This window comes from Babylonia areolata, chromosome 25 (genome assembly GCF_041734735.1).
Source record: "Babylonia areolata isolate BAREFJ2019XMU chromosome 25, ASM4173473v1, whole genome shotgun sequence".
In the NCBI taxonomy this organism is placed as follows: Eukaryota; Metazoa; Mollusca; class Gastropoda; order Neogastropoda; family Buccinidae; genus Babylonia; species Babylonia areolata.
The window spans coordinates 39942183-39967230 of record NC_134900.1 but is presented as its reverse complement, the minus strand read 5'-3'; the positions used below and the strand labels follow the sequence as shown (position 1 = coordinate 39967230).

Genomic DNA, 25048 nt, shown 5'->3' with positions numbered 1-25048 from the left:
TATTGTCAATATATTCAACTTCGTTTCAATTCCATGTGGACCAGACATTGGCAAACTGTTGTGTGTTTTTTTTAATGTTGCCTTGACTGACCTTTTCACACCATCTTGGGTTGTCTTCCACTGGTTTTAAGAACTGATGGGTGTTGACTCCTGAAATGAGCCCTGTTTGTTAACAATTTCTCTTTTCTTCACCTCCCTCATTTCCCCCCAGCAGCACAGAATGGAAACCAGCGACTGATGGCCTGAAGAGCAAACAACCAGTCGGAGAGAATCACTGAGGAGAATGAACACACAAACAAATGTACTTTACTTTAAACAGTCAATTTATTCAACCAGTTAACATCTCCACAACTGGATAAAGGCTTAGTTTATGCATCTAACATTGTTCTGTGTGCAACTTCCATAACAACAAAAGAAACAGCAGAAACAATTAACATTTATTATATGACTTGAACTTTTCATTCTGACGTCTTTTCAAACACTTATGAAACCTCCATTAAAGGGTATCTGCAACTAATCTTCTGCCAATAAATTCCCTCATGTTCATTTGAAAATGAAAATGGTATCCTTTGGATTCATATTCGATTATTTCACTGCCCCTGATAAGAATTCTAAAATATAAAAATACACATATCTTTAAAAAAAAAAAAAAAAAAAAAAACAGGCAGAAAGAGGGACAGGGCTCTAAGTGAACTGAAAAACAAACCATTGCATATCCAGTCTAACCAGTTTCACTTTCCAAGAGGTTTCAAAGTGTGTGGACTGATCCATATACACTACACCATGCCTGCTGTATAAAACAAGAGAAAAAAAAGAAAAGAGGGACAGATGCCTGACCTTGCACCAACCTAAAGCACTAGTCAGGCCAGTCTGACCACAACTGTTGTCAGCAGACACTCTAACACACACAGACCTAGTTCCTTGTCCAGGACAGTCAGTCATTCAGTTCGGGGCACAGACATCACAGGGGCCACTTCCACTGGTTCTTGGGGGCCTCCCCTATCAGGGGCTCCCACACCTGCCACTGGAGCATCTTCCTGGACAGCATCAGCTCTCGCTCTGCCTGGTCAACAAAATGATCATCAGAACAATAACAATGGGTATTCATAACACTCGGCCTCTCCTGTCAGCAGACTTCCACAGACCTGTGAGCTCACCACTCTGCTAAACCACACTGGGCCCATAGAGCCACTGCCCTGTGTAGGTCACTGTCACATGTTCCCTGACACAGGGACATCCATTACTACCTCCTTAGCTCAGGGGACCACAGTGCTAACAACTTCATGTGTTCCCTGAGACACAGGGACATCCATTACTAACTCATTAGCTCAGGGGACCACAGTGCTAACAACTTCATGTGTTCCCTGAGACACAGGGACATCCATTACTACCTCATTAGCACAGAGGGCCACGGTGCTAACAACTTCATGTGTTCCCTGAGACACAGGGACGGCCATTACTACCTCCTTAGCTCAGGGGACCACAGTGCTAACAACTTCATGTGTTCCCTGAGACACAGGGACGGCCATTACTACCTCATTAGCACAGAGGGCCACGGTGCTAACAACTTCATGTGTTCCCTGACACAGGGATATCCATTACTACCTCCTTAGCTCAGGGGACCACAGTGCTAACAACTTCATGTGTTCCCTGAGACACAGGGATATCCATTACTACCTCATTAGCTCAGGGGGCCACAGTGCTAACTTCATGTGTTCCCTGAGACACAGTGATATCCATTACTACCTCATTAGCACAGGGGGCCACAGTGCTAACAACTTCATGTGTTCCCTGAGACACAGGGATATCCATTACTACCTCATTAGCTCAGGGGGCCACAGTGCTAACTTCATGTGTTCCCTGAGACACAGTGATATCCATTACTACCTCATTAGCACAGGGGGCCACAGTGCTAACAACTTCATGTGTTCCCTGAGACACAGGGATATCCATTACTACCTCCTTAGCTCTGGGGGGCCACAGTGCTAACAACTTCATGTGTTCCCTGAGACAGTGATATCCATTACTACCTCCTTTGCTCAGGGGGCCACAGTGTTAACAACTTCATGTGTTCCCTGAGACACAGGGATATCCATTACTACCTCATTAGCTCAGGGGACCACAGTGCTAACAACTTCATGTGTTCCCTGAGACACAGTGATGGCCATTACTACCTCCTTAGCACAGAGGGCCACAGTGCTGACAACTTCATGTGTTCCCTGACACAGGGATATCCATTACTACCTCCTTAGCTCAGGGGGCCACAGTGCTAACAACTTCATGTGTTCCCTGAGACACAGGGATATCCATTACTACCTCATTAGCACAGGGGGCCACAGTGCTAACAACTTCATGTGTTCCCTGACACAGGGATATCCATTACTACCTCATTAGCACAGGGGGCCACAGTGCTAACAACTTCATGTGTTCCCTGACACAGGGATATTCATTACTACCTCCTTTGCTCAGGGGGCCACAGTGCTAACAACTTCATGTGTTCCCTGAGACACAGGGATATTCATTACTACCTCCTTTGCTCAGGGGGCCACAGTGCTAACAACTTCATGTGTTCCCTGAGACACTGGGACAGCCATTACTACCGCCTTAGATACACTGATATCTTCCCCCTCCAACCAAATCAAAATGTAGCCAATATGATAGCCCAGCTGAATGCAAAGGGCCATTTCAGGATGAATAACAGTTCTTAAAACAAGTTACACAGAAAGCAAAAAAGGTTTATATATGAAAATGACAAAACCACAAGTTCACCCTTATCTCACTCAGTCCCCCCCCCCCCCCCCATTCCCCTGACTGCCATGAGATCACAGTGTGATTGTAATGATTAACATTTCATCACACATCTTCACAGCAATCGGCAACTGCACTTTGAAGTTATCGACAGGTATTGGTGATACCGTTCCACACCTGTCTCAACTCCCAGACCTTTCTCTACCTTCCCACTGCTCTCCACTGCTCAGTCACCATCGTGTCCTTCCATTGCCTGTCTGTCTGACTCACCTGCTTCACCATTCAATTTCTCTCAGCCTGCCTCTGATCTCTTTCATGCCTGTCTGTTCAATGTTCAGTCTGTACCTCGGATGTCTGTCATGTCTGTCTGTTCAATGCTCAGTCTGTACCTCTGATGTCTGTCATGTCTGTTCAATGCTCAGTCTGTACCTCTGATGTCTTTCATGTCTGTTCAATGCTCAGTCTGTACCTCTGATGTCTTTCATGTCTGTCTGTTCAATGCTCAGTCTGTACCTCTGATGTCTTTCATGTCTGTCTGTTCAATGCTCAGTCTGTACCTCTGATGTCTTTCATGTCTGTTCAATGCTCAGTCTGTACCTCTGATGTCTGTCATGTCTGTTCAATGCTCAGTCTGTACCTCTGATGTCTGTCATGTCTGTTCAATGCTCAGTCTGTACCTCTGATGTCTGTCATGTCTGTTCAATGCTCAGTCTGTACCTCTGATGTCTGTCATGTCTGTTCAATGCTCAGTCTGTACCTCTGATGTCTTTCATGTCTGTTCAATGCTCAGTCTGTACCTCTGATGTCTGTCATGTCTGTTCAATGCTCAGTCTGTACCTCTGATGTCTTTCATGTCCGTCTGTTCAATGCTCAGTCTGTACCTCTGATGTCTTTCATGTCCGTCTGTTCAATGCTCAGTCTGTACCTCTGATGTCTTTCATGTCCGTCTGTTCAATGCTCAGTCTGTACCTCTGATGTCTGTCATGTCTGTTCAATGCTAAGTCTGTACCTCTGATGTCTGTCATGTCTGTTCAATGCTCAGTCTGTACCTCTGATGTCTTTCATGTCTGTCTGTTCAATGCTCAGTCTGTACCTCTGATGTCTGTCATGTCTGTTCAATGCTAAGTCTGTACCTCTGATGTCTGTCATGTCTGTTCAATGCTCAGTCTGTACCTCTGATGTCTTTCATGTCCGTCTGTTCAATGCTCAGTCTGTACCTCTGATGTCTTTCATGTCTGTCTGTTCAATGCTCAGTCTGTACCTCTGATGTCTGTCATGTCTGTTCAATGCTCAGTCTGTACCTCTGATGTCTTTCATGTCTGTTCAATGCTCAGTCTGTACCTCTGATGTCTTTCATGTCTGTTCAATGCTCAGTCTGTACCTCTGATGTCTGTCATGTCTGTTCAATGCTAAGTCTGTACCTCTGATGTCTGTCATGTCTGTTCAATGCTCAGTCTGTACCTCTGATGTCTGTCATGTCTGTTCAATGCTCAGTCTGTACCTCTGATGTCTTTCATGTCTGTTCAATGCTCAGTCTGTACCTCTGATGTCTGTCATGTCTGTTCAATGCTCAGTCTGTACCTCTGATGTCTTTCATGTCTGTTCAATGCTCAGTCTGTACCTCTTGATGTCTGTCATGTCTGTTCAATGCTAAGTCTGTACCTCTGATGTCTGTCATGTCTGTTCAATGCTAAGTCTGTACCTCTGATGTCTTTCATGTCTGTTCAATGCTCAGTCTGTACCTCTGATGTCTGTCATGTCTGTTCAATGCTAAGTCTGTACCTCTGATGTCTTTCATGTCTGTTCAATGCTCAGTCTGTACCTCTGATGTCTTTCATGTCTGTCTGTTAAATGCTCAGTCTGTACCTCTGATGTCTTTCATGCCTGTCTGTTCAATGCTCAGTCTGTCTGCCCTGAGCAAAAGACTGACTATATTTCTGATTATATTTTTGAAAATAACTTTGATATTGTATTTCTTACCGAAACGTGGTTAAAATTACAAGGTCACGAACCCAAACTTAAACAACTGACCACCCTGGATACAAAAACAAGTCACTTCCTCGACTCTCGTGGAGGTGGCATCGCCATCTTCTACAGAGACATCTTGGAGTCTTCCCTTTCCTTCTCCCATAACCACACCTTTGCTTTTCACATGATACTTTTGAAATGCTCGAAGTCACTCTCAATGTTCCTGGTCACTCAATCATCTTCTGTTGTCTCTACTGTCCTCCTCCTAGTCGTGAAAACAACCTAACGTCTTCTCTGTTTCACGATGAGTTCCGAACATTACCTGATTACTACAACCTTCATTCTGGCAAACCTATCATCCTTGGAGACTTCAATTTTCATTTTGACAATCAAACTTCCACTGATGTCAAAACACCTATGTCTATCTCTGTCCAATCATTCTTTCTCTCAGCTCGTTACGGAACCAACACACAGATCTGGCCATACATTGGACTGGCTCATCACATGTGACTTTGATGCTTCAATCTTCAATTTGGAAGGTCTGCCGTCATCATTGACTACTGCTGACCTGTGTGTGCAGAGGCGTAAGATAAAACATAAAAATACGTCTATTTGGGACAACAGGATACAGGAGGGTCTAAAGCAGCCTCAGCACCCCAATTGCACAGCCCTGAGTTCAGCTCCAAGGCAACATGTTGCGGCAGGAAAAAAAAAAAAAAAAGAGGAGGAGGCGTGGGGGGGGGGACCAAACCAGCCTAACCTGGTATCTGGACAGGCTTATCCAGTAATTGTAGCGACCCCCAGGTCAAGACCTGGACCGACACAACCCTATCCTTCATTTACCATGGGGCTAGTTGGGGAGGGGTCTAAGCTGGGATTTTGTTGAGCTCCCTCTTGAATGATACTAAGGGGAAGCCTCTACCGCTGTTGCAGGCAGGAACGGTTGACGGGAAGAAACTGAACTTGTATGGGTCAGAGGAGGTGCCGAAGTGTGCCAACTTTTTCGGGGTGAAATTCCATCCCCCAACGCTGCTCCCAATCGGACAGTGTGTTTAGGTCTCGGAGCATCTTGCAGTCTTCGATAGTCTTTATGGTGGAGTAGTCTATACAGTCATCAGCGAGCAATCTGATATTGGCCTTGATGTTCTGAGGCAGGTCTTTTGATGAAAATAAGTAATAGGATGGGTCCTAGAACTGTCCCTTGTGGGAGTCTGCTGATGACAGGTGCTGGCTCAGATTTTTCGCCGTCAAATAAGATGATCTGGGTGCGATCGGAAAGAAAGGCCTTGATCCAGTCCAACGTCAATCCTTGTACACCATAATGGTCCAGCTTACGGTGGAGGTGCTTGTGAGGGTCCTTGCCAAAGGCTTTGGAAAAGTCCAGGATTACCATATCCATCTGTTGTTTGCTGTTCTGGGTTTTGGCGACGTCGTGGAATAATGTTAACAGTTGGGTTTCACAACTCCTGGCTCTAAACCCATGCCTGGAGTTGTCAAGAATTTCATGTTGGTTCAGATGGCGCAATATGTTACTTGCGATGATGCCGCAGATGCTGGTGAGGGAGACCGGTGTGAGGACTGACTTGTACTGATGGTTTAATATGTTGGCCTTTTCTTTCGGGGATGCATATAATCTTCCATGATCTCATAACAGACACCCCTGAACTGTCGTGTCTGAGAGATTTTATGTAGCTCCAAAATCGTTTCTGGTTGCTTCCCTTCAATTGCTCATCGTCAGTGACTGTAACTGATGAACTTTCTTCCGACCATTCTGTTGTCATATTCTTGCTTAATATTTCAAAACCTACCAGAACCAAAAAATTTGTTACTCGTCACAACCTGAAATCCATCAACATTAACACTTTTTCTTCTCAAGCTGCTGAACGCCTTTCCAAAATTTCTTCCCACACCGACGTCTCTGCACATTACAACACTGTCCTCTCTCAACTGCTGGATGAATATGTACCACCCACTACCCGCATGCTCCCTGATAGACCTTCCGCCCCATGGCACACACAAGACATTCGACTTACAAAATGCAAACATCACCAATTGGAACGGCGGTGGCAATCAACAAAACTGAAAGTCCACAATCAAATCTTCCGAAAACAAATACATGAAGTCAAACATATGATCTCATCAGTGAAGACAAACTTCTTTTCTTCTCAAGTTCTTGATGCCACATCCACCAAATCTCTTTACTCTGTCATGTCAAATCTTCTTGGTACTGCAAAAATGACTCTTCTTCCTTCTGCCTACACTTTATCTGAACTCCCCAATGTCTTCTTCTCTTTCTTTTTCGACAAAGTCCAAAATATTTGTACCATCTCAGACCAAATGCCTTTCCAACATGCTCATCCTGATCCTCAATTCAGTGGCACTCCTCTCCATTCCTTTAATCCATTGACTGAAACAGAAGCCCATGAAATCCTGAAAGAAATGACAATAAAATTATGTGAGCTCGATCCTATACCAGCCTCTGTCTTTTCCCACTGTGTCTCACAGCTTCTCCCCACAATCACCAATACTGTCAACTCATCCCTTCTCACTGGAACGTTTCCATCCACTTTCAAAACAGCAATCATCCAGCCTCTTCTGAGGAAATCCAACCTTGATGCAAACATTTTGAAAAACTATCGACCAGTTTCTAATCTTCCATTCATGTCCAAACTCCTTGAAAAAGCTGTCCTGAAGCAGCTCAACAACCACCTTTGTTTCAACTATCTCACCACCCATTTTAGTCTGCCTATCGTGCTGACCACAGCACCAAAACCACACTCCTCCACATCCTGAATAATCTACTGCTAGCATCCGATTCAGGACAGATCTCCTTTTTCACTCTTCTTTTCGACTTGTCAGCAGCCTGTGACACGACAGACCATTCAATCCTTCTTTCCCAACTTCATTTTACATTTGGTATCAACAGCACTGTCCTAAACTGGTTCAAATCTTATCTCACTGATTGATTCCAGTCTGTCATTGTTGATAATTTCCAGTCTGAATCCATTAAAATCGAACATAGAGTCCCACAGGGATCTGTTTTAGGCCCAGTGCTCTTCACGCTGTACACTGCTCCTCTCACTGAAATTATCAACCGCCATAATATCAGTCATCATTCTTATGCTGATGACACTCAATTCCAGAAGAGTGATACCCCTGAAAAATTGTCGTCGCTCTTGCAAGAAACATCCAACTCCTTCCTGGACATTCAAAACTGGATGACTCTAAATAAGTTACAACTGAATGCGGACAAAACTGAAGCAATGATCATAGGAACTAAACAAAAACTCTCTTCCATCACAACTGACACAATCAAACTTGGCAGTACATCCATCACTCTTTCCAGTTCAGTCAGGAACCTCGGCGTTGTCCTTGACAACACAGTGTCCATGTAAAACTTTATCAGTCCGACATTTCAATCCTGCTACTGTCAATTGCGACACATCAGTTCCATCCGGAAATATCTGTCCACTGACGCAACACCTAGACTCGTTGTTTCTCATTCTCTCTCGCCTTGACTACTGTAAGTGTAACTCTCTTGTCTGGTTTGCCTGCTTCATCCATTCAGTCCCTTCAGCGCATACAAAATTCTGCTGCCCAACTCATCCTGAGAAAGAAAAGATCTGAGCACATCACTCCTCTTTTGCAACATCTCCACTGGCTCCCTGTCTCACACAGAATAAAGTACAAGATCAGCACTCTATGTTATAAATGTATTCACAAATCTGCCCCTTCCTATCTCTGTGGCTGCCTTCACTTCTACACTCCATCTCGCTCTCTATGATCGGCTTTGGATCCACTCTGTTTACACATACCCAGATTCAAATATTCGACTGCTGGCCGCCGTTTTTTCTCTGTCTCTAGACCTTGCAATTGGAATGAACTCCCTCTTTTGCTTTATCAAGTCTCCACGCTCAGCTCTTTCAAGTCTGGCCTTAAAACCCACCTCTTCCCAAAATAGCCTCCCTTCCCTGCCTCTTCCTTGTCTTCAGTTTCTCCAGTTTAGAGTTATGCATGTGTGTGAATGACTGGTGCAAAAGCGCTTTGTCTCTGCACAAGATTCAGCGCTATATAAATACCATTATTATTATTATTATTATTATTATACAGATCTCTCTCTCTTCTCCCTCCTCCTGTCCCCATCACACACACACAGTCTCTCTCCCATTCTCTCTAAGACCTTTGAGTGTCAGTATATGAGCATTAACATGTGTGTGTATGAAAAAATCCGAGAACCTGATAGCAAGCACACAAATTTGCACAATTAGGTTGAATGTTCACGGTGTCACCCACGCACAGAGGTCAGAAACAAAAATGTGCAAAGCAGGGGCACACACACACACACACACACACACACACACACACACACAAATGTCAATTCATGCACTATGGAAAGTATAAAGAAGAAAATGAACACCACTGGCAGCTCACTTCCATGTGAAGACCCCACCCTTCAAAGACCTAAATGTTTTATTTTTTAACAGAGAAAGGTTCTACTGTATTCAATTCTACAAAACAACTGAAAACCCAACAGAGAACACCACACTCACATGGACACACTGGCTATGGAACACAGTGTAACAGAGAGACTGCGAGACAGAGGGGGAGAGAAAAAGAGGGGGCGGGGTGGGGGGGGGGGGGAGAGTGAAAACAAGAGAGGGAGGGGTAGGGAGATAGAAAGAAAATTGAGAGAGAGAGTGAGAGTGAATAAAGTCCAGACTAAGAGAGCCCGACACTGGTCAAATTCAACTGACCTGCAGTATGACCTCTTCAATCTGGCCGGCGTTCAACTTCCTCTCCAGTTTGACCACATCTGGTTCCTAAACACACAACAACATGGATTAAAACTGCTTTAAAAAAAAAAAGAAAAAAAGAAAAAAAAAGACATTTCTTTATAATACAAGTTTAATAGCAACACCATTTGTGGACAAACCACGTGTGTACAAAGAGTAGGTGCCAGCACCCTTTTTAAACAAAAAAAAGACCTGATATGTCTGTTTAGACAACTCTACAAAAAGCTTAAATTAAAAATGCAAGTCAAAACAAACACCCCCCGGCAAAAACTATGGTTCTATCTATATTTGAAAGTTGCAACCAAGCGAAGTTCACTGAAATTAGCTTTTTTGTGCCTCATTTTGAACTTTTGGCCAAATCCCCAATTATACAGGATCACTGCATGTTTACTTAACAACACAAAAGGCTAGAAACTAAGGATAGTAATATTTTGTAGATAGTTACTATGCCTTTTTTTCCAGCAATACAAGCTGACAGGTTCCTTGATACTGAACTCGGCAATCCAGAAGTTTTGCAAAATGGCAAAATAGCAAAATGGGCACACTTTCATCATTTTTAAAGTTATTTTGATAAAAAATAAAGTGATTTCTATTCAGCTGAGCAAGGTCTTTAAAATGAGATACTGGAACAATGGTATTTGATTTAAATTATAAATATAGTAAAAATAAAGGGATTATCATCATGTCTGATTATGTTTTTCAATGGAAATATGATTAATATTTGTTTGTTTTTGGAGTCTTTTTTGTCTTTTTTCTTCTTACACACTTACACATGTACAAATTTGCACATAGTCAGTGACTGAGTGAGTCAAACAAAAATATTCAACCTGCATGTACTAAAGCCTAACAGATCTGTTGGATGTGATCTGTAAGTTTAAACGATAAATTCTTTTTTTTTTTCTGATCAGTTGATGCAAACACATGCATACACACACAATATCATTCTCTCTCTCTCTTTCTCACCAAGTGTACCAGGATCACAAGGAATATTGGGGGGGGTGGGGGGGGGATAGTACTAAATTGAAAATCATACACAAACATGGACACAGTAGAAATTAGGATACATACAAGTGCATATCAATATAAAAAAAAACTTGTGCATACTCACACATGCACGCACTGCACACACACACATGCAAGCACTGCACACACACATATGCACGCACATACACATGCACGCACATGGTGCGCACACCCACACACACACACACATTTGAACAGAAGCTGCATATTACATGTGGATGGGGCTGATGACTAGATCTTTCAGTAGATGGTTGTTGGTTGCACAATTCTATTTATCACACTTGATTTGTTTGAGAGACAGGGCATTGACTGCTTTGGGGAAAAAGCTATTGGTGAAGCATTTGGTTTTCGTCCTAATACTTCTGTACCGTCAACCAGAGGGGAGCATCTTGAAAATCCCAAAAGCTGGATGTGATTCGTCCTGGCTGATTGATTTTGCTATTTTGAGTAGCCGCTTATAATATATGTCTTCTAGAGAAGGTAGATCAGCCCCAGTAATCTTGGTGGCAGTTTTTATGATTCTGTTAAGGGCTGCAACTTCTGCCTTGGAAATGTTTCCATACCAAACAGTAATTGCAAAGATTAGCACACTTTCAATGATTGCTCGGTAGAAATCAACCACGATTTCATTTTTAATTCCGAACTTTCTGAGGCGCCGAAGAAAGTACAGGTGCTGTTGTGCTTTCTTAACAATTTTTTCAGTATTTTTCTCCCATTTCAAATCGTTGGAAATGATCGGTCCAAGAAATTTAAAGTCGCTGATGATCTCTACTTGCTTGTCTTCAATGACAAGTGGTAAGGGGTCAGATCTGGTCTTCCTGAAAATGAAATCTAGAATTAATTCTTTGGTTTTTGATACATTGAGTTCTAAGTTGTTTTGATCACACCAGCTGACAAGTTCCAGTACTTCTTCCCTATATTTTGACTCATCCCTGTTTGTAATCAGACCTTCTAGAGTAGTATCATCGGCAAACTTGACCATGGTGTTACATTCATTTTGAGTTGCACAGTCATGTGTCAATAGTGAGTACAACAGTGGGGATAGAACGCATCCCTGTGGGGTGCCTATGTTGAGAAAGCATGTGGAGGAAGTGAGGTCACCAACTTAACAACTTGCAGTCTGCATCTTAGAAAATTAGAGACAAGAAAACCAGTTGACACCATCTGTGTCAAGGTGGTCAACCCCTGCATGCAAAAAGCTCTCCAACTATCCATGATTTTTTACTCGTTTATTCAACAAAGACAAACACTAGAAGGAAACTAAAGACAGCACAGGAAAGAGGAGAAATTCAACTTTATTCCTCTTCAAAACGAATCTTTATTTTTTAAACATCACTCAAGTTACAGGCTCGGGGAAAACAGGCAAAATCAATGTTTTTCAGTCATAGCTTCAGTGTACTGGGTGAGGCTGCCGGTAACTACATTGAGTCACTTTGATTACACGCGTGAATCAAAGACAAAAAAACAAAAAAAAACATCTTGATCTTCCCTCTCCCCTCTGTAAAAAGCAACACACACACACACACACACACACACACACACACGAACGCTTGCATACATACATACATACATGTGCGCATGCACACATACTAAAACACAAGAAAAAACACACACAAACACGCATCACATACTCATACCACACACATGCATATATACAGACACAAAGACACCACACACACAATATGCAGGAAACTCATCGTTCCCTTACGGCTTTGACAATGTCCATCCTGTCGCTGACAATCTGTTCAGTGTAGCGACGATAGGCAGCTTCCTCAGGGAACTTGTGCAAGGTCCTCAGGATCTTCTCATACAGCACCTTCAAGGTCTGACAACAGATAGCACAATACATAAACATCTCCCCCACAGAGAGTTGTATTGTATTTTCCTTTTTTGTCACAACTGATTTCTCTGTGTGAAATTCGGACTGCTCTCCCCCAGGGAGAGCGCGTCGCTACACTGAGAGCGCCACCCATTTTTTTGTATTTTTTCCTGCGTGCAGTTTTATTGGTTTTTCCTACCGAAGTGAATTTTTCTACAGAATTTTGCCAGGAACAACCCTTTTGTTGCCGTGGGTTCTTTTACATGCACTAAGTGCATGCTGCACATGGGACCTCGGTTTATCATCTCATCCGAATCACTAGTATCCAGACCACCACTCAAGGTCTAGTGGAGGGGGAGAAAATATTGGCAGCTCGGCCATGATTCAAACCAGAGCGCTCAGATTCCCTCGCTTCCTAGGCTGACACGTCACCTCTAGGCCATCACTCCCCACAGTATACACACACACACACACACACACAAACAAACAAACATATATATTGATAGCATTGACATACACAAGAAATGCATATATTGTATAAACATTAAACAGAGTACTGGAAGTGGAAAATAAACTTGGGTGTGCATGTAAGTATATATATAGAAAATTTTATCATATTCATATATATGTATGTATGTATGTATGTATGTGTATATATATATATATGTGTGTGTGTGTGTGTGTGTGTGTGTGTGTGTGTGTAAACATATCCACACAATAACATAAAAGTCCTATTTCATTAGTCCTAAAAGCAGGTAATGGATTCTTACCTGGTGTGGATGACGAGCCACAGCCAGCCCTGTCAGTCCTGTTGTCTGCAACACAACACAACACACATACATTTTCACACATAAGGTGGCAGTGTCGCCTATCGGGTAGGCACTGGACTTCTAATCCAGTCATCAGAGGTCCAGGCTTTGTTTCGATGTGGTGTTATATCTTTGGGAAAAAGTAGTTCACTCAGGTTTTCCTGACTTCCACCAATCTGTGAATGGGAACCAGACTTCTGTCCGGGAAAGTCAGTGTGTTGGGACAGGATTGGGCCCAGCCTTTTTATGCTGAGCCCTGGACACAGTCTTCCCCAAGACTTTCTTGAATAACCTTCACTTTTGTAAGGTTAACTGGTCATCAACCTAACTTTGATATATTTGATTCTGAATGTAGTCCTCTGCAGAGACACAGCAGACTGAATGGAAAATTCATTCACACAGTGCTTGAAAAATGCTCACTGATATCACTCCCACCACTCCTCCTTCCTTCACTGTATTCATCTACTGAAAGTCTGCATCAAATCTGTTCATATCAACAGCTTCTTCAACTTGTCATGTCTGCTGTCAAAACTGGCACCTACTGACATGATGCTGTTATCATTTATATTATGCACATGTATGCTTTCCTTGGGCAATGAATCTCTGCTGAGAGAGCACATACATGTGCCATAAATGTCACAACCCCTACCCCCCCCCCCCCCCCAACCCCCCCCCCCCCCCCCCCCCCTTTTATTATTTTTGTTGTTGTTGTTGTTGTTGTTGTTTCGTTTTGTTTTTGTTGTTGTATCAATTAAATGGTGCTATATAGCTCATATTTAATACTCAGTGAATAAAAGAGTTCTAACCTTGCACCTCTTCAAGAAAATAAACTCAAGTGATCAGCCAAACTTTCTCTATGGAAGAACTACAGGCATATCAAATCCTAAATCCAGCGTAAACAAGACATAAATACTGGCAGTATGTCAACAATTTGATTACACCTCTAAACGAAGAATCTGAACATCAGAAAAATAATATACCAAATACTTGTTTTCGGCTACAACTCGTGCTTTTCTCAGAGCAGACGAAACTTCGACAGTGCGGCAGAACTTCAACCCCTGCTAATCAATTAAAACGAAAACAAAAAAAACCTAACAAATATTTCACAGCCATAACAGAGCTCAGGTTACTCTCGCATATGAAGTCATTCAAATATCAATCACTGCACACATTGCAACAATGAATTAAACAAATGCAGCAGTTGTGCATACCAGTTTTTGAGTCGCCATACCGCCGTCAAGGTTATTAAAGCTAACATGAAAGTGCAATGGGTCTGCCATTTGAGAATTTAAAATTCTTTGACGTATTCCAAACAGAGATCGTCCATTCAAGGCGCGGAGCTTCTGCCGCAAATTACGAGTCGTCAAAATTTCCTCAAAATAAGAAAACGTAATTTAGTATCATACTTTCCAAGTACATCTCCTCCATATATTTGAGATAGACACAAATAAAACCAGTGGTGTCCATGTATCTTGTGAGTAACAACACCTCTTAGAAACAGCGGGGCCTGTGGCGCAATGGATAACGCGTCTGACTACGGATCAGAAGATTCCAGGTTCGAATCCTGGCAGGCTCGACTTTTTTTTTCCCCACCTGTTTTTTTTTTTCTTCTCTCTCCGTCTCTTTTTAAAGGCCTGACAAGCACGTCTCTTATCTCGCAATGTGGATCAGTCCGCAGAAACTGGGAAGCCACAGACCTAACAAATTTCAGTTTGATGTTAAAATTTTTTTTTTGTTGACTCACATACTGTGGGGTGCGAGCGGCGCGGGGCGCCTGTGTGTTGGGGTGGGTGTCTGTCTGTCTGTCTGTCTGTCTGCGTCGGAACAGAGAGAGAAAGAACTCACAACTCACAACTCAAAATGTTTATTATTCAAGGATTCAGATTTTAGGCACTGTCACTGAGTGGCCCATTCTTTCAATCTGTCCTTGCTAATCTACATCAGTTTCAAGTTCCAATAGCACACACACACACACACACACACACACACACACACACACACACATATATATATATATATATATATTTATATATATATATTTATATTTACTAATATATATATATACATATCAGTATATAGAGAGACAGAGAGAGGACCTAAATGTTTTGACAAAGATCATGTGATAAAATCGGGACCGATCAGAGCAGTTATAATGATAACATAAATACACACACACACACACACACACACACACACACACACACACACACACACACACACACACACACACACACACACACACACACACACACACACACACACACACAAAGAGAGAGAGAGAGAGTGGAGGGGGGATCGAGGGGAGAGCAGACTGGCACTGATGGGTGTGACACGGCCTGGCACCACAAGACTAACAGATCCATTCATCTGGAACCTGCCGGACAGACGTGACAGTGAACAGCTACACACGCAGATCGATAAACACACAACTATGTAGCAATTCAGCCTCCAGGAAATATTATTCTCATTGTCATTGCCCATGCATGCAGCCGTCCCCCCCTCTCTCTGGCCTGGCCATATCGCTTTGTACACAGCTCGGCATTTGTTATTTATTCTGTTCATTATTATCTTCTCTTTTTTTTTCCTCTCTCTCTCTCTCTCTCGTTCACCTGTGACATTTTTATTCTCACACTATTTTATATGTTGAATTATGCTTCCCTTGGCAATGAGCATCCCCCCTCCCCCACCCCCATTCCCCCGCCTGTTATTGCTGTGTGTATATTTTTATTAGACTTACTGTTTTATATTCACATTAGTATAGTATTTGTTAAGTAACATACACAGTATATGCTTATGTGTGTGTAAGTGTGCGTGTGCGTGAAAGAGGGAGAGAGAGAGAGAGTGTGTGTGTGTGTGTATTTTTATGTCGATTATTAATACCATGCTTGTGCCTGCAGTGTGTGTGTGTGTGTGTGTGTGTGTGTGTGTGTGTGTGTGTGTGTGTGTGTGTGTGTGTGTGTGTGTGTCTATTTTTACCATGCTTATGCCATTATGTAGTATTGTATTCGCATGCTATGACTTAAGTAGCAATATGTAGTGCATGCAATGACATATATAATTTAGTATTGTGTAGTGCAGACACTGTTTCAGGGCGGGGACTGGATGAAAAAAAGCGCGCCAGTGTTTATCTATTGTCCTGGAAAATAAAGAATTTGTCTTGTCTTGTCTTGTCTTGTCTTGTCTTGTCCTGTCCTGTCCTGTCTTGTCCTGTCTTGTCCTGTCCTGTCCTGTCCTGTCCTGTCTTGTCTTGTCTTGTCTTGTCTTGTCTTGTCTTGTCCTGTCTGTCTTGTCTTGTCTTGTCTTGTCTTGTCTTGTCTTGTCCTGTCCTGTCCTGTCTTGTCTTGTCTTGTCTTGTCTTGTCCTGTCTTGTCTTGTCTTGTCCTTTGCCTTCCCCTTTTCCCCCCACTCCCAGTACAGAAAAGGATTGTGCAGTGTTCGTTGTTCGTTGTTTGTTGTTCGTTGTTTGTTGTTTGTCCCGCTCTCCCCTATGTCTCGCTCTCCCCTCTGTCTCGTTCTCCCCTCTGTCTCGTTCTCCCCATCTGTCCCGCTCTCCCCCTCTGTCTCGCTCTGTCTCGCTCTCCCCTCTGTCTCGCTCTCCCCTCTGTCTCGTTCTCCCCTCTGTCTCGTTCTCCCCATCTGTCCCGCTCTCCCCCTCTGTCTCGCTCTGTCTCGCTCTGTCTCGCTCTCCCCTCTGTCTCGTTCTCCCCCTCTGTCCCGCTCTCCCCCTCTGTCTCGCTCTGTCTCGCTCTCTCTCTGTCTCGCTCTCCCCTCTGTCTCGTTCTCCCCATCTGTCCCGCTCTCCCCCTCTGTCTCGCTCTGTCTCGCTCTGTCTCGCTCTCCCCTCTGTCTCGTTCTCCCCCTCTGTCTCGTTCTCCCCCTCTGTCTCGCTCTGTCTCGCTCTGTCTCGCTCTCCCCTCTGTCTCGCTCTGTCTCGCTCTCCCCTCTGTCTCGTTCTCCCCTCTGTCCCGTTCTCCCCCTCTGTCTCGCTCTGTCTCGCTCTGTCTCGCTCTCCCCTCTGTCTCGTTCTCCCCCTCTGTCCCGCTCTCCCCCTCTGTCTCGCTCTGTCTCGCTCTCTCCTCTGTCTCGCTCTCCCCCTCTGTCTCGCTCTCCCCCTCTATCTCGCCCTGTCTCGCTATCCCCCTCTGTCTTGTTCTCCCCCTTTGTCTGTCTCTCTCCCCCTCTGTCTGTCTCTCTCCCCCTCTGTCTGTCTCTCTCCCCCTCTGTCTGTCTCTCCCCCCCCCGTCTCGCTCTCCCCCTCTGTCTGTCTCTCTCCCCCTCTGTCTGTCTCTCCTCCCCCCCCTGTCTCGCTCTCCCCCTCTGTCTGTCTCTCTCCCCCTCTGTCTCTCTCCCCCTCTGTCTCTCCCCCCCCCTGTCTCGCTCTCCCCCTCTGTCTGTCTCTCCCCTCTGTCTGTCTCTCTCCCCCTCTGTCTCTCCCCCCCCCTGTCTCGCTCTCCCCCTCTGTCTGTCCTCCTCCTCCCCCTCTGTCTGTCTCTCTCCCCCTCTGTCTCTCCCCCCCCCCCTGTCTCGCTCTCCCCCTACTGTCTAGTTCTCCCATCTGTCTCCCCCCTCTGTCTCGCTCTTTCTCCCTCTGTCTCGCTCTCCCACTCTTTTTTGTTCTCCCCTCTGTCTCCCTCTGTCCCCCTCTGTCTCGCTCTTTCTCCCTCTGTCTCGCTCTCCCCCTCTGTCTCGCTCTCCCCCTCTGTCTCGCTCTCCCCCTCTGTCTCGCTCTCCCCCCCTCTTTCTTGTTCTCCCCTCTGTCTCGCTATCTCTCCCTCTGTCTCGCTCTCCCCCTCTGTCTCGCTCTCCCCCCCTCTTTCTTGTTCTCCCCTCTGTCTCGCTATCTCTCCCTCTGTCTCGCTCTCCCCCTCTGTCTCGCTCTCCCCCCCCTCTTTCTTGTTCTCCCCTCTGTCTCGCTATCTCTCCCTCTGTCTCGCTCTCCCCCCCTCTTTCTTGTTCTCCCCTCTGTCTCGCTATCTCTCCCTCTGTCTCGCTCTCCCCCCCCCTCTTTCTTGTTCTCCCCTCTGTCTCGCTATCTCCCCCTCTGTCTCGCTCCCCCCCCCCTCTTTCTTGTTCTCCCCTCTGTCTCGCTCTCCCCCTCTGTCTCGCTCTCCCCCCCTCTTTCTTGTTCTCCCCTCTGTCTCGCTATCTCTCCCTCTGTCTCGCTCTCCCCCTCCATCACGTCCCCCTCGATCTGGCTCCCCCTCCCCCCCCCACACACACCTCTGTCACTCTCCCCCTCTGTCTCGCTCTCCCTCCATCACGTCCCCCTCGATCTGGCTCCCCCTCCCCCCCACACACACCTCTGTCACTCTCCCCCTCTGTCTCCTCTCCCTCCATCACGTCCCCCTCGATCTGGCTCCCCCTCCCCCCACACACACACCTCTGTCACTCTCCCCCTCTGTCTCCTCTCCCCCTCCATCACGTCCCCCTCGATCTGGCTCCCCCTCCCCCCACACACACACCTCTGTCACTCTCCCCCTCTGTCTCCTCTCCCCCTCCATCACGTCCCCCTCGATCTGGCTCCCCCTCCCCCCACACACACACCTCTGTCACTCTCCCCCTCTGTCTCCTCTCCCCTCTTCAGTCTCTCTCCCCCATGCGTCTCGCTTTCTCCTTCTCTCTCTCCCTCCCTCCTTCCCCAGTCCCTCCCATTCACACACTTCTGACTTGCTCTTTTCCCCCTTCTTTTCCCTGTTCTATTTCTGTATTTTAATTTCAAGGTTTATTTAATTCCGTGACGAACGCTCGATGGTGATGGATAAAGAGAATGGAAGATAACAAGGTGAACCAGGGTGTCCATTCTGCTTGCATGGAAACCACATCACTGCGGTGCCGTGGTTTATTTCACAACACAACATCATCTGGCGCCAGTCAGCCCAACAGATACAGCCACCTGCAGTGTTTACCCAATTGGAACATCATCCAATGTGTATGGGTGTGTGTGTGCGCGCGCGCGCCGTTCGTTCGTTTATTTATTTTTTTTATTTTTTTTTATAGTCTGTTCATCTGAGATGATGATACTAGACAGAGTGTGCGTGCCGGAATGTCACTGTGTGACACATACAACGCCAGAAAGTGGGCTGTGGTCTCTGTCTGAAAAAAACAACATTAACAACCCGAGTGTCTGGGAAGACAAGCCATAAAATAGATATTTCATTCATTCATTTATTTATTTGATTATTTCGTTTTTTAGTTGTTTTGTTAATCATTTCGTCATTTTTCTGTTGCTTTGTTTGTCTGTTTATATAATCACGTTTTCATATACGCATGTATTTGTTTTGGGTTTTTTGTTTGGTTGTTTGTTGTTGTTGTTTTTTGTTTTTTTCTGTTTTTGTTGTTGTTTTCTTTGGGTTGTTTTGTTTTGTTGTTTGTTTGTTGTTGTTGTTGTTGTTTTTTTGGGGGGGGTGTTAGTTAGTTAGTGTGTTGGTTCGTGCGTTCGTTAGTCATTGTTTGAATCGTGTGTTTGGAAATATATGTCATTTATTTGTTATCTATCAGATATAGTTATCTGTATCCATTCATTCCTGTATCTATTTTCTGTCCATCTTCACGGCACAGCCGGAGCGGAAGATCACTGACCGGGGAGGGGGCAGTTGCAGAAGGGAAACCACTCTAAGAAATAAACCCAGTATTCTGGGATCCTAAATATCGATGTGGTTGAAGTCCCTGGGGGAGGGGGCGGAGGGGGGGCAGTCTTCATACTGCTTTCACCTTTATTTCTGCTTTTATACAGTTTTGTTGTCGCTTTCTTTGTGAACAACTGCAATAACCTCGCTGGTGGAAATAACCCACATGATGAATGGCGCTGCGCGGAGGCAACTCGCACAACACAGCACAGCACAGCACAGCACAACACAACACAGCACAGCAACACAGCACAGTACAGCACAGCAACACAGCACAGTACAGCACAACACAACACAGCACAGTACAGCACAGCAACACAGCACAGTACAGCACAGCAACACAGCACAGTACAGCACAACACAACACAACACAACACAGCACAGTACAGCACAGCAACACAGCACAGTACAGCACAACACAAACACAACACAACATAGCACAGTACAGCACAGCAACACAGCACAGTACAGCACAACACAACACAACACAGCACAGTACAGCACAGCAACACAGCACAGTACAGCACAACACAGCACAGTACAGCACAGCAACACAGCACAGTACAGCACAACACAACACAACACAACACAGCACAGTACAGCACAGTACAGCACAACACAACACAACACAGCACAGTACAGCACAGCAACACAGCACAGTACAGCACAACACAACACAACACAACACAGCACAGTACAGCACAGTACAGCACAACACAACACAACACAACACAGCACAGTACAGCACAGCAACACAGATCAGTAAAGCACAACACAAACACAACACAACATAGCACAGCAACACAGCACAGTACAGCACAGCAACACAGCACAGTACAGCACAGCAACACAGCACAGTACAGCACAACACAACACAACACAACACAGCACAGTACAGCACAGTACAGCACAGCAACACAGATCAGTACAGCACAACACAAACACAACACAACATAGCACAGCAACACAGCACAGTACAGCACAGCACAGAAACACAACACAACACAGCAACAGAGCACAGCACAGCACAACACAGCATAGCAACACAGCACAGCACAGCATAGCAACACAGCACAGCAACACAACGGAGCACAGCAAAGCAACACAGCACAGCAACACAATGGACTATAGCAACACAACACAGCACAGAACAGAACAGCAACACAGCAGAGCAACACAGCACAGCACAGCACAGCAACACAACACAAAACAGCACAGAATAGCACAACACAGTACAGCAACACAGCACAGCAACACAGCACAGCACACCAACACAACACAGCACAGCACAGCACAGCACAGCAACACAACACAGCACAGCACACCAACACAACACAGCACAGCACAGCACACCAACACAACACAGCACAGCACAGCACAGCAACACAGCACAGCAACACAACACAGCACAGCACACCAACACAACACAGCACAGCACAGCACAGCACAGCACAGCACAGCACCACAACACAGCACAGCACAGCACAGCACAGCACAGCAACACAACACAGCACAGCAACACAACACAGCACAGCAACACAACACAACACAGCACAGCACAGCACAGCACAGCACAGCAACACAACACAGCACAGCACAGCACAGCAACACAACACAGCACAGCAACACAACACAACACAGCACAGCACAGCACAGCACAGCAACACAACACAGCACAGCAACACAACACAACACAACACAGCACAGCACAGCAACACAACACAGCACAGCAACACAGCACAGCACAGCAGCACAACACAGCACAACACAGCACAGCACAGCACAGCACAGCACAGCACAGCAACACAGCACAGCACAGCACAGCACAGCAACACAGCACAGCACAGCACAGCAGCACAACACAGCACAGCAACACAGCACAGCACAGCACAGCAACACAACACAGCACAGCACAGCACAGCAACACAGCACAGCACAGCACAGCAGCACAACACAGCACAGCAACACAACACAGCACAGCACAGCAACACAACGGAGCACAGTAACACAGCACAGCACAGCATAGCAACACAACACAACACAGCACAGCACAGCACAGCACAGCAACACAACGGAGCACAGTAACACAGCACAGCACAGCAACACAACACAGCACAGCACAGCAAAACAACGGAGCATAGCAACACAACACAGCACAACACAGCACAGCAACACAACACAACACAGCAACACAACACAACACAGCAACACAACACAACACAGCACAGCACAGCACAGCAACACAACACAACACAGCAACACAACACAACACAGCACAGCACAGCACAGCACAGCAACACAACACAACACAGCACAGCAACACAACACAACACAGCACAACACAGCAACACAACACAACACAGCACAGCACAGCACAGCAACACAACACAACACAGCAACACAACACAACACAGCACAACACAGCACAGCAACACAACACAACACAGCAACACAACACAACACAACACAACACAGCACAGCAACACAACACAGCACAGCAACACAACACAACACAGCAACACAACACAACACAGCAACACAACACAACACAGCACAACACAGCAACACAACACAACACAGCACAACACAGCACAGCAACACAACACAACACAGGAACACAACACAACACAGCACAGCACAGCACAGCAACACAACACAGCACAGCAACACAACACAGCACAGCACAGCACAGCACAGCAACACAACGGAGCATAGCTCTGTAATGGAACACAGTGTCAGTTTCTCTTTCATTCTATTGCTTCTTCCTGCTCTGTAATGGAACATTGTCATTTTCTGTCTTTCAGTCTATTGCTTCTTCCTGCTCTGTAATGGAACACTGTCATTTTCTGTCTTTCAGTCTATTGCTTCTTCCTGCTCTGTAATGGAACACTGTCAGTTTCTGTCTTTCAGTCTATTGCTTCTTCCTGCTCTGTAATGGAACACTGTCAGTTTCTGTCTTTCATTCTATTGCTTCTTCCTGCTCTGTAATGGAACACTGTCAGTTTCTGTCTTTCAGTCTATTGCTTCTTCCTGCTCTGTAATGGAACACTGCCAGTTTCTGTCTTTCAGTCTATTGCTTCTTCCTGCTGTGTAACGGAACACTGTCAGTTTCTGTCTTTCAGTCTATTGCTTCTTCCTGCTGTGTAACGGAACACTGTCAGTTTCTGTCTTTCAGTCTATTGCTTCTTCCTGCTCTGTAATGGAACACTGTCAGTTTCTGTCTTTCAGTCTATTGCTTCTTCCTGCTCTGTAATGGAACACTGTCAGTTTCTGTCTTTCAGTCTATTGCTTCTTCCTGCTCTGTAATGGAACACTGTCAGTTTCTGTCTTTCAGTCTATTGCTTCTTCCTGCTGTGTAACGGAACACTGTCAGTTTCTGTCTTTCAGTCTATTGCTTCTTCCTGCTGTGTAACGGAACACTGTCAGTTTCTGTCTTTCAGTCTATTGCTTCTTCCTGCTGTGTAACGGAACACTGTCAGTTTCTGTCTTTCAGTCTATTGCTTCTTCCTGCTCTGTAATGGAACACTGTCAGTTTCTGTCTTTCAGTCTATTGCTTCTTCCTGCTGTGTAACGGAACACTGTCAGTTCCTGTCTTTCAGTCTATTGCTTCTTCCTGCTCTGTAACGGAACACTGTCAGTTTCTGTCTTTCAGTCTATTGCTTCTTCCTGCTCTGTAACGGAACACTGTCAGTTTCTGTCTTTCAGTCTATTGCTTCTTCCTTCCCCTTTCAGTTCTGTTTTTTTCTCTTTTCTGTTTACTTTGTTGTTGTTGTTGTGTGGGGTCGGGGGTGGGAGCCAGGGGGGTGGGGGTGGGGACTTTTTGTGTTTTTTCTTTGCCTTGTTTCATCAGCTCGTTCTATTATACCAATGGAAGAAGTCCGAAAAAGATGAATGTTACTGACATCGAATTGACCGCCCTTCACTGACCAAACTGCTGGTCCGCAGCTGCGGTCAGTGTGTCAATGTGGTATCCAGAGAAAACCAATGTAGCATTGTTCGTCGGGTCTCTGTAATCACACCACTTTTGGTGCTTGGCTCAGAAATGTGTGCGTGTGTGTAGTGGAATGCAGGGAGGTGAATGTGCGTGCGTGCGTGCGTGCGTACCTCCTGTCCATGCCTGTGTATCAGCATGTACAATGTACAATGACAGTATGCACGTATGCGTGCACTGGCTCATCAGTGATCCCTTGTGTATCAATGCTTGTGGTCGTTCGCTTCGTCCATGCTGGCTTTCACATCGCCCCCCACCACCACACCCCCACTCTCCCACACACACAGAGTTCTCTCTCTTGCGGTCGTTTGTATGATACATGCGAACGTTCTGTTTTCACACACACACACACACACACACACACACACCGAAATAAAACCCCAACGCAGACCTACGTACAGTAAGGAGCGCCACTAAAGCCTCTTACGGCAGCAGAGCAGGCAGCAGCAGCAGCAGCAGCAGCAGCACAGCACAGCACAGCACAGCAGCGACAGGCAGGCAGATCAATACAAGACAGTGGGGCTGCCAGCAACTCCCCGGGACAGTCACAGACTGCTGGCATCCTCCTCCCCCCCCCCTTCCCCTTCGACCCCCCCCTCCTCGCGCCCCTCTCTCTCTCTCTCTCTCCTACATCTCTCACTCCACTTGTAGCCTGCATGCCTTGGTGCTGTGTACGGCAGCCGAGGAGTGGAAGGAATATCACAACTCCCAACGCTTTCTGGCAGGATCCTTCCTTCTTCTTTTTGCTTCTTCCTCGGGCTTCCAGCAGGGTGTTATGTCTTCTGACCTGCCGGCTTCCTGATTAGGTAAGCTGGCCCAAATGGTGCTTGTTTTGTCTGGCTATTTCTGTTCGCTTCGGATACTTCTAGTCCACTACCGCTTTCTGTGGGGGGTTTGAGTGTGTTGGTTTCGTTACTGGCTATGTTTCTGTGCTCTGGAAGGACGATTCTTCTCGAATCTGGCCCACTGACTGAGTGTAGAAGGCTGGGTAGTAGTAGTAGTAGTAGTAGTAGTAGTAGTAGTAGTACCGCAGGTTTGGGTGTTTGTGATGGTGACGATGTAAAAATGAAAATGAAAAACGATGTGTAACTAAAATGATCTGACGGTGTGGTATGGTGTGGTTGGTGTGGTGTGGTATGGTATGGTGTGTGTGTGTGTGTGTGTGTGTGTGTGTGTGTGTGTGTGTGTGTGTGTGACCTCGTGAATAATATATTTGAGTGTTTTGCTGCAGGGAGGATGAAAGGAAGGAAGGAAGGTTGGCGAATCAATTT

General features: G+C 45.6%; 2 protein-coding genes and 1 non-coding gene across 4 annotated transcripts in view; 2 read left to right on the top strand and 1 right to left on the bottom strand.

The window, feature by feature from the left end:
• Nucleotides 1-305: 305 nt before the first annotated feature.
• Nucleotides 306-14483, bottom strand: LOC143299488 (NADH dehydrogenase [ubiquinone] 1 alpha subcomplex subunit 5-like). Its single transcript, XM_076612725.1, has 5 exons — nt 14372-14483; nt 13122-13166; nt 12241-12357; nt 9471-9536; nt 306-1063 (listed from the first exon to the last, which is right to left on the bottom strand). The coding sequence occupies exons 1-5, from the start codon at nt 14438-14440 to the stop codon at nt 962-964; spliced, it is 399 nt and encodes a 132-aa protein (XP_076468840.1). The 5' UTR covers nt 14441-14483; the 3' UTR covers nt 306-961.
• A 180-nt stretch (nt 14484-14663) lies between these two features.
• Nucleotides 14664-14736, top strand: Trnar-acg (transfer RNA arginine (anticodon ACG)). The gene has a single exon. It is a non-coding gene; the product is annotated as a tRNA-Arg (tRNA).
• A 9718-nt stretch (nt 14737-24454) lies between these two features.
• LOC143299630 (synapsin-like) overlaps nt 24455-25048 on the top strand; it is an 82861-nt gene continuing 82267 nt past the window's right edge. For both annotated transcript variants that reach the window (XM_076612927.1, XM_076612925.1), the window contains exon 1: nt 24455-24583. The gene's annotated coding sequence lies outside the window, so the exon portion shown is untranslated. The remainder of the gene's footprint in view (nt 24584-25048) is intronic.

Coding starts and splice junctions, on each gene's coding strand:
- LOC143299488 (XM_076612725.1), bottom strand. CDS start 14,440: ATGGCAGACCCATTGCACTTTCATGTTAGCTTTAATAACCTTGACGGC. Junction 13,167..14,371: donor GTATGGCGACTCAAAAACTG/GTATGCACAACT, acceptor GTTGTGTTGCAG/ACAACAGGACTGACAGGGCT. Junction 9,537..12,240: donor GGATGGACATTGTCAAAGCC/GTAAGGGAACGA, acceptor TTGTGTGTTTAG/GAACCAGATGTGGTCAAACT.